Raw genomic sequence first — 9602 nt, forward strand, 5'->3', positions numbered from 1 at the left:
TCTAATGAATAGATTTTTAATGAAACACAATAGCAGTGTTCCCTTGAAGGTAAATGAGTTCTACAATAATTATAATTAACACATTCATGATCTTCTGCTCGATTAGAAACGATGTGTAGTTGTTAGGACTAGATTTCTATTCATGAGTAGTCTACAAACCCTAAAGGAACGCAGCTGTTAGCCCCGTTCTTTTTTAGGTGGTAGTTTACTCATGAGTAGATCTAGTACTACAATTAACATATGATTTTTCTACTCGAGAAGATAGGAACGTGTAGTTGTTGTAGTAGATTTCTGTTCACGAATAAACTACTACCTCCAATGGAACAGGGCTATTAATGCAAATCAATGTAATACACCTGGAAGAAAAGTCTGAGGATTATACTAGATTATGGTCTTCATTAACTTATGAGTACTTTATCACTTCCAAGAAAACATGTTCATTGCTGAGATTTCTGTGATCTCAGCATCTGAACTAGTAAGTACCGTTCATAGATTTATTGACTAAGGCGTTGTTCACATTGGACTCAAAAAGTTTGACGATGGACCGAGATAAATACAGAAACATCAAAATTCCACTCAATGAGTCTAATGACGCTTCTCTTAAAGAGTTTATGTATTTCTTTTTGTTGTATATTGTTGATATTCATTTTGCGAACACCAAAAAAAAAAATATCTCCCAAAATTAGCACAAATATAATATTTAAGTATAAATATAATAAAAAGCTCTACCATCACCAAATAAATGTCGCACAAAAAATCTATTTTTATTCTACTACATCTATGAATGAAGCAAACAAGATGCAGATACTAAACAAAAAAAATAATAATGAAAATATATATAAAATACATAATTTTAAAAGAAAATGCCGTTTATGTGTGCAATAGAATCATCATATTTATATTACAACAAAAATAAAAAAAAAAGAAAATGTAATAAAAATGAAATAATCCTGTCTCCCATCTTTTTTTCTATTACTTTTTTTCTTAAGAATCAAATGAAGACAGAAAAGTAGAGAAGAGAGAAAAAAATAATGAGTTTCTAAAAGAATAACTTACACTTTCATCAATGTCAGAATTTTTATTCGATGGCGACGAATTCGACGACGATGCAGATGGCGCTGCTGTTGATGATGGTATTTTCTTGTCAATCGATATCGTTCTCGATGTCACTGTTGACAGTGTTGGCGTTGGACAGCTCAACATTGACACCGTAGTTAATGTAATTTTCTCATAGGTGGCGTTACTTTTCACCAAATTCGATGTACTTCCATTATGCAAACCACCTGTAAACTGAGTTATCGAAGTCTTTCGCAGATTTTTTGGCGAATGTGATGGCGACGATTCGGTACTACGATTTCTAAGGATCAAATTATTACTTGCTATACTGCCGCTACTCGTACTATTGCTAGCGGCTAGATTCGATGTAATGCTAGAACCTCGGGTTGTGGCCGTACTGCTACTTGTAGCTGGGGATGCCGAACGCTCCCTCAGCGGAACTCTTCTATCATAATCGTTGGAAAGTTGTAAATTGGTAGTACTACATCGGGTTGGTAGACGTTTGGCTTCGGCAAGAGTATTAAACTTTTCAATAGATGCCTTAATGCTAGATGTATCGCATCTGCGTCCGCCCATCAATGGCAACGTTGATGACGGCGACGATGTCGCTGTCGATGTTGTCGAAGTTGGTGCCGATGATGAAACTGGCGGCGACGAGGAGAGCAAAGTTCCATTATGATACTTGTACGGGTTGACCTTTTCGAAGAGCAAACTCTGATTGGACGAGGAGATTATGGAAGATTTTGGTCGGAGTTTCGGTTTGTGCTGTCTTGTTTGGTGTTGTTGTTGTTGTTGCTGCTGCTGTTGTTGTTGTTGACGTTCGGTGTCATCGCTATCGATGTACTTAATGTCATCCAACAATTCTGAATTCGAATGCAGACAATGCATGTTGTTGTTGGCTGCGGCCAATCGTGACGACGACGACGACAAAAACCTGTTGTTACTACTATTTGGGGCACGATGAATAAGGGGCTTTATCGAGGGCTGATTTTTGGCGCTGGCAGCACTGCTCACACCCTGTAGCTTTTGATTGTCATGGATGTAAGTGACAATGCTACTTCCTGCCTTTCCTGCTAATAATGGAGATCCACCATTTTCATTATTGTTGACATATTGACTGTCATCGATGTTGTTGTTGTTATTGCTGTTGTTATTGGTGTTGTTATTATTGTTGTCATCATCAATACCGTTATTGTTGTCAAATCTCTGTCTCGATCGTGAGACTTGCGAGCGTGCCAATTCACATTCTTTCTTAAGGAAATTCTGATCCTTGAAAGCGGAAATTAAAAAGAATTGTTGATTACCAGCTTTGGCTGATGTTGCAGTTGCAGTTGCAGTTGTTGTTGTAGTTGTAGTTGTCGATTGGTTTGGATTGTTGGAAATTGAAGTTGTGTTGTTAGAAGTTGTTGTTGTGGTGGTTGTGTTGTTGGCGGCAGAAGTTGACGTGGTTGTGTGGTTGTTGGAGGAGGTTGTAGTGGTTTTAGCCTCAACACTACGTTTTTGCTTGGGGAATTTCAAATTTTTAATATTAGCATCTATCATATCTATGTAGCTTTTTGTTTTTTTTTTTTTATTTTTTTTATAGTTTTTTTTTTGTTTTTATTTTTTAACTATATAGTGGACTTTTTTTTTATTTTACTCACAATGATGCACTCTAAGGTTTGTAACTTTTGCTTTAAATTTTACACAACACCTTTAATTATTTATTTTTTTTTATTTATGTACAGTAAAATATAAATATTTATATAGTAAATATATAAGTGGCTATAAATGTATATATAGATATATATATTGATCACCCTATGATATCTATGCACACGCACGTAAACACTATGTTTGTTTTTTTTTTTTTTTTTTTTTTTAATTCCGTATGGCGTTTAAACAACACACTCTATATATTTTTTTATATTTTATTTGTGAGCCATTTACGAATAGTACGTCTAGAACAGAGAAAAAAATTAATAAAAAAATGTCATTTCTGCTTTTTCAACAAATGAAAAACGTAGAATTTTTCACATTTTTTTTTTTTTTTTGCAAAATTTTTGTTTTTTTATGTAAGTTTTTTAAAAATTTAAATTAATTTTTTTAAGAAACAAGCAAAAAACAATTTGAAGCATTGCGATGTTTTTCAATTTTCTCTACGTTCTGTAAAATATTGGGGATTTTTTTTTTAATTTGAAACTTTCAAACAAAATAATGATGGCTAGCAAAATATAGAAATTTTGTTTTTTTTTTTATAGAAAATACGGAATACAAGAAAAAAAAAACATAAAATTTTTGGCAAATTGTTATTAATTTTTTAAATGAACCTTTGGGTGAGGTGAAAATTATAAAAATCAAAAACAATTATTTATATGATTTACATATATAATTAAAATTTTCAAGCTGAAAGATATACGAGTGTGTTTTATTGTATTTTTTGGCCGTGTTTTTTGTGTGTTTAAGTTTCTATTAATGTAGCCTTTGAGTTCGAAAAAAAAAATAGTCGGATTGCGGAAAATAAAAATAAACATTCTATTTCAACGAAAATTTTAATATTTCTATTTTAAATTACATTTAAGGAGTTCCTACATGAATTGACTTAATACGAAAATCAAAATTCTGCCATTAGCCTGGCCTGTCGATTGGAACCTCATTACCATCTCTGCATTTCACAAATTATAAGATTATTTTGCTTTGTTCCCACCATAAATGGCATTAGTCATTTAAAAGACACCTAGTGAAATGCCATTCTCGAATGATCAGTGAAATTCTTCTTGAGAGTATTAGCTAAATAAAAAGTGTCGAAATCTTAACTTCATTCTTTCTAATAGGGAATAGGTACGAATTTCCATTAAACATCAGTGTTTTATATGGTAAAAACAAACATACTAAAGCTTTCGTCATAAACGTCAAAAAAGATTTTTAATTTTACTGAACGTCAGAGCAAAAACTAAATCCAAGCTTGCAATGAGATTTCCATTGACTTCCACAGAAGACCATACGAATATAATAGTACTAGATTTATCAAAAAACTTTGGTAATGAACTACCCGAAGAAGGCCTGCAGAGGTAATATTCGAAAATCTATTAAAGTATAAAACAATTTATGCAAGGAATAATAGCCCAGAATTGATCCTGGTATTTCAAACCAGTTATTTTTCCAACTAAGTGCATCGGTTTTAAAAGTGTAACATCTTATTGCAGTACTGTTTTGCAACACAAACAGATCTATTACATGACGTTTTTGAAGTTATACTCCTTTTGGCGCTTTACACATGAGTAAAATTTACAATTAAGCGGCCATTTTGAAACTTTAATATTGTTATAACAGTCTCTATTTGACACGTTAAAAGTGGGACTGTTTGTTTTTTTTTTTTATTTGATAGTTTAAAACATATTCTGTTTGATAACACATTTTATTCGTTCACATAAATCAGTAACAAAAAACATAACTTTAAATTTTAAACATCTAACGTTTTAAAAAGTATTTAACATTTCATTGGAATAAAATTGAACTTCAAATAATAATACTTAGTTTTTTTTATCAAAATATGTTTTCGAGGCTTAAGCATAAAGAAAGCTCTGCATAAGATAACTTTAAAATGCTTAATATTTAAGATTAATGCATCTATCTTGTACATATTTTAACAAAGAATTTAAGACTTCAAAATACCTTAAACGTTTAATGTATACGAAAATATACTTTCAAAAATAATTTAGCTTATAAGAGCAATTAATTAAATTAAGCAAAAGCTCAAAAGGTAAATGACAGATTTTAGCAACCGATATATTTCCAACACAACATTAACTATACCTATAGTTAAAAACCAAGACTTACCTTTCCCTTAAAAATACTTCGCAAACAGATTTTTGGTCAAAATATATTTTATACCTAAATAATTATTTTCAAGAAAAGGATCAGAGCTATTTCGCTTTCATTCTGAATTGATATTCAGACAGTTCGAATTTATACGGGAAATTTAATTAATTTGGAACGAAGTTTGTTTGAGTTTTGAGAATTCGCGAGGTTTGTTTGATTCGTAATTCATTATGAAGTCCATACTTGAAAACTATCTTTTCGAAAGCATTTCAGCCAACCACTCAGGGGACAACTTTGTAGAGCTCTGTTCGATTGTATTTACGAAATGCAACGCTTATAACATAGTATTTTATAAGCAATAATTTAATATTATTATTTTATTAGATTAGTGGTTAGTAAAAAAACAATACTCTAAAACAACAATCAACAACCAAATTAAGCGACAAAAAGACGGCGCATTGCCGAACATAAAGTAAACATTTATTAGTACATTGATTTTCCGCAAGGGTGTGCGCCAAACTATACAAATCAAAAATCAACCAAAAAAAAAAAAAAAAACTCGGGAATAAGGAAACAACAACAGTTTCAAATGCTTTCAGGACACTCAGGATTAACTCTTCGATTAGTTTTGTTTGTTTATAAATTAATTTTGTGTGTTTTTTTGTTTTTGGTTAAACAGTTTTCAACTTCAAATTATAAGAGAAGAGGTTAGGTAAAGGTATTATTATTTTACCTTGGTTGCCAATTGTGCGGTGTCCTTTGTATCCTGAGAACTAGATGAACTAGTAGTAGTAGAAGTAGTGGTAGTAGTGGTAGGAGAGATGCATGATATTTTTAAATCTCTTAGACTATTACTATCGTCCGGCAGGTCATAGCTCACATGCAGCAGCAACTTGTTGGCAGCACTGCTGCTGCCACCATTGCTACTCGAATGCTGCGGCACCGACAGATACGTGTCGGTGATGGTGGAGGAGGAGGAAGAGCATGCCAGAGCAGAGGCAGGAGCTTCACTATTCTCATTTATGGTACCATTTGTCTGTCGACTATTATATCGTCTGCTATAATTATTATTATTGTTATTACTGATTCTACTAATTGAATTGCTATGTGTTATCTTGTTATCATTATTTTTGGAAGAAGGAGAAGAAGAAGAAGAAGTTGTAGCTGCATTGGCTGTTGCTGCTGCTGTTGCTGATGCTGCCCCTTCAGACAGTGAGCTGGAACGTGATAATTCACATTTTGGTATATAATTTGCTGGACTATATTTTTCATATATTTCCAAAGCAGATGTCGCTACTAATCGTGCTAATGATGATGATGGATATGAGGAGGATGATGCTCGGGGATTCCTACTTGTGCTACTGCTACGTTGTGATTTCGTGTGACTGTTGTTGTTGTTGGTGTTCTGGTTGCAATCGGTGTTATCTGTGCTTCGTTTACGGTCTAAGTCTCTCTGCGGGGGGGGTGTAGCCATTCAGTTTTATAGAGATTTCAAATATTTCGATCGTCGATGGTAAATGATGATGCGATGATTTGGAGGAGGGAAATATTTCGTAATTTTTTTTTCGGGGGAGAAAAAAAAAGTTTTGAATAATTTCGTGTTGTTGTTGTTGATATTGTTGGTTTGGTTTTTCATTGTTGTTATTGTTTTTTTTTTTTGGAAATTTTGAAAAGGTAAAATTCGTATTTGTTAAATAATTTTTTATTCAAATTATAACAGATGATATGTTTTGGTAAAACTGTTGACAGTTGCTAGGTTTTATTTCGGAATTTAAGCTTTGAATACGATCGCACGATTTATTTTGGCAACTTCCTTTGAAAGAGAAAAAAAGTGCCATAAGTTAACAAACGTCAAATGTGACATATAATATCGGGAAAATGTCACTTAGCACATTCATCTTAAAACCGATTAAGCTATTTGTATAACAGTAAAACAATATTATTAAATTTATTTCTCTCTTTTTTCTTATTCTTAGAGTGACATTGTGCGCGATATTTGAAATGTCAATTTTTTTTGTGTCTCTTTTTATCTTTTTTTATTTTACAAATTAACTATTGCGCAAAGAAGCTAATGCTTTTATAACAGTATAACAATATTAAGACACTTTTTCGCTTCTTCTTATACAGAATGAGCTGGCATATCGTGGACGATACTTCAAAATGTAATCATTAAATGTAGCTTAAAAATGCAAAAGATTTTAGGGAATCCGTTTTCGAGTGTATTATAGAAATTATATTACGAAAAACCTAGACTCTAGCTCTTTCAAACTGTTCTGTAAAATTGTTGTGAATAGTCTTGGAGAGGAATGAACAGAAATATATCTTATAATCTTGGAGAGCCCACAACCAGCAAAAGGTCTGAAGGATCAGTAGAAACACTGCCATTAAATGGTAAATTTCATTTAACTACCTTTCTAGCAATTTCGGCATTCTAACGAAAACAGCTTATTTCAAAAATATAATCTATGTATGAAAGTACAATCGTATCAATATCTTTTAAATTCTATGTTTTACATTGTCATCTGTCAAACAATTTTACCAAAAAAACAAAACTATTGGTAGGCGATCACATCGTGAAGTAGGTTTATCTCGTGATCACGGGGTAGAAATAATATTTTGTTTTTGTATAACCTAAACCTATGTTCGAATTAAATGATACCTACTTATTAAAAGCGAATCTTTATTAGATATTGAATGCGTTCAAAAATGTAATATGTATATTTTTTTTTAATGCATAATAAGAAAAAGTAACGAAACAAACCTTTTTCAGTCAAAATAAAATCTAAGGCCGTGTGTCAATTGCTTTAAAATTTGGGTTTAATTTTGACGTGGTGAAAAAAAAAACAATATAACACAAATTTTAACGTAATTAACACATGACCATGTTTTTCACGTTTAATGGACATGAAAAAAATAAATACTTTTAAGATGTATGTGACAAATACATATACAAATTGAGCTAAAAGGTTTTTGAACACACCCACTTCTTCAATTTGATTCGCTCTGATCTGTCAGATTCCAATGAGTACTCCCAATATTTAATTGACAACGAAGTACGAAATTGTCACATTCGAAATACTAGGAGTATTCATGAAACGGTGTCAACTTTGGGTAAACCTGGTAAACGTGGTAAAATGGTAAATGTGTCAAAATTTTGCATGAATTTGACAGTTTTTTTACCACGTTTACTATTTTACCAGGTTTACCCTGAGTTTACACCATTGCATGACTCCCCCTTTCTATTTAACAAATCCTATTCAAATATTTGAAAATCTAGCCTCTACATGGGTTAATTTAAATTTAGGTGGAATATCTACTTGTCTATTTTAGCTTAACTATGTTCGCCATTAAGAAGCTTTGGCAATATATTATGTGTTTTTGTTGTTGTTGTGTTTTGCAGCAGTTGCACTATATGATAAATCGTGTTGCTACAAAACTCAGCGTTATTTATATAAAAAAAAAATAATAATAATAAAAAATATAAACACGACCGCCGCGTTGCCGCCGTGGTGAAAGGTGGTGATTGTGGTGGGTGGTGTTGTATAATTTAATTTAATCTATCTTTAAACTATTTTATCTATTTTTTTTTTCGACTATATCTAATAATAAATACAAGAACAAAATAATAAACTCATTGATTTCATCAAAGCAAAATACTTACTCCAAATCGACTTGATGATGTTGTTGTATCATTATTTCCGCCACTCAGGTACGAACTGGCACGATATGAGGAAGATAAACCTGATGAGCCACCAGTTAAAGCCGACGATGATGAGCTACTTGAGTATGAGCTTCTGCTACTAACCGATGGATATGTTGATCGAGGCAAATATGATCCAGGATAGAAAGAGCTGCTCGAATATGTCGATGATGGAGTTTTTGTATATCCGTTGCTTCGATAGGTTGAGCTATAGCCACTTGTGGAAGAAGACGACGACGAAGATAGTGCACTGGATCCGGATCCGGTGGATTTGTTTGCTAAGCTCGAGGAGTATGTGCCACTGGTTGTTTGTGGTATATACAAACTTCCACTGGTTGATGAAGTTGATCTTCTGGGCGAAATTACAGGCATATTATATTTGTATTTTGTGTGATTTGTGGTGGCGATGTTGGTGGTGGTGTTTGGTGATGGTGGTAGTGGTTGGAGGACTATGATGTTATTTTTTGTAAGTTTTTTTTAGCTCTTTTGTTGACTAGTTTATATTATTTTTATTTTTTAGCGATATCCTAAAACCTAAGCATAAATATATATTTTTTTTTTTGTGATTCGGTATCTTTTTTTTTTTCTTCTCCAGTTTTTTTGTTTTATGTTCTGGCTTTTTCTTATCTTACAGTAATATAGTTGTGAGTTTAGATTTTATTTTTTTTTTCTATACTTTGAGAGTATCGTTGAGTGGTTTCGAGGTATTGCAAAGTTGGTTATTTAAGGTAAGTGTTGACTTTGTTGTTGTTTGATTTCGAAATATTTTTTTTATTTGTTTTTTTTTTTTTTTTTATAATCTGAAAAGGAACAAAAATAAGGAATTAGATTAATATAATTTAATAAAACATCAGACATTATGAGATATAGTTTTGTGTCTGTGTGACACAAAATATAAAACGACCGTTATTTAATGAAAAAACAATGGAAGAAAAATATAAAATGGGGCCTAAACGGATGTATGGATTTGCTTGAAACTTGGTACAGATGATTTTTACGTGATTCCCTAGACCCGTTTTTTTTATTTTTTTAATATCTCCCATAT

General features: G+C 32.1%; 1 protein-coding gene across 3 annotated transcripts in view; it reads right to left on the reverse strand.

The window, feature by feature from the left end:
• LOC129911367 (ubiquitin carboxyl-terminal hydrolase Usp2) overlaps window positions 1–9357 on the reverse strand; it is a 31732-nt gene extending 22375 nt beyond the window's left edge. For 2 of the 3 annotated variants that reach the window (XM_055989138.1, XM_055989140.1), the window contains exons 1-2: window positions 8519–9357; window positions 1057–2559 (exon numbers count right to left, since the gene is read on the reverse strand). In XM_055989138.1, the coding sequence (XP_055845113.1) occupies window positions 1057–2559; window positions 8519–8929 (1914 nt within the window). In that variant the 5' untranslated portion in view covers window positions 8930–9357. The remainder of the gene's footprint in view (window positions 1–1056; window positions 2560–8518) is intronic. The other variant, XM_055989139.1, reaches the window with a different exon arrangement.
• Between the last annotated feature and the right edge of the window lie 245 nt (window positions 9358–9602).

The sequence above is a fragment of the Episyrphus balteatus genome, chromosome 2, assembly GCF_945859705.1.
Source record: "Episyrphus balteatus chromosome 2, idEpiBalt1.1, whole genome shotgun sequence".
In the NCBI taxonomy this organism is placed as follows: Eukaryota; Metazoa; Arthropoda; class Insecta; order Diptera; family Syrphidae; genus Episyrphus; species Episyrphus balteatus.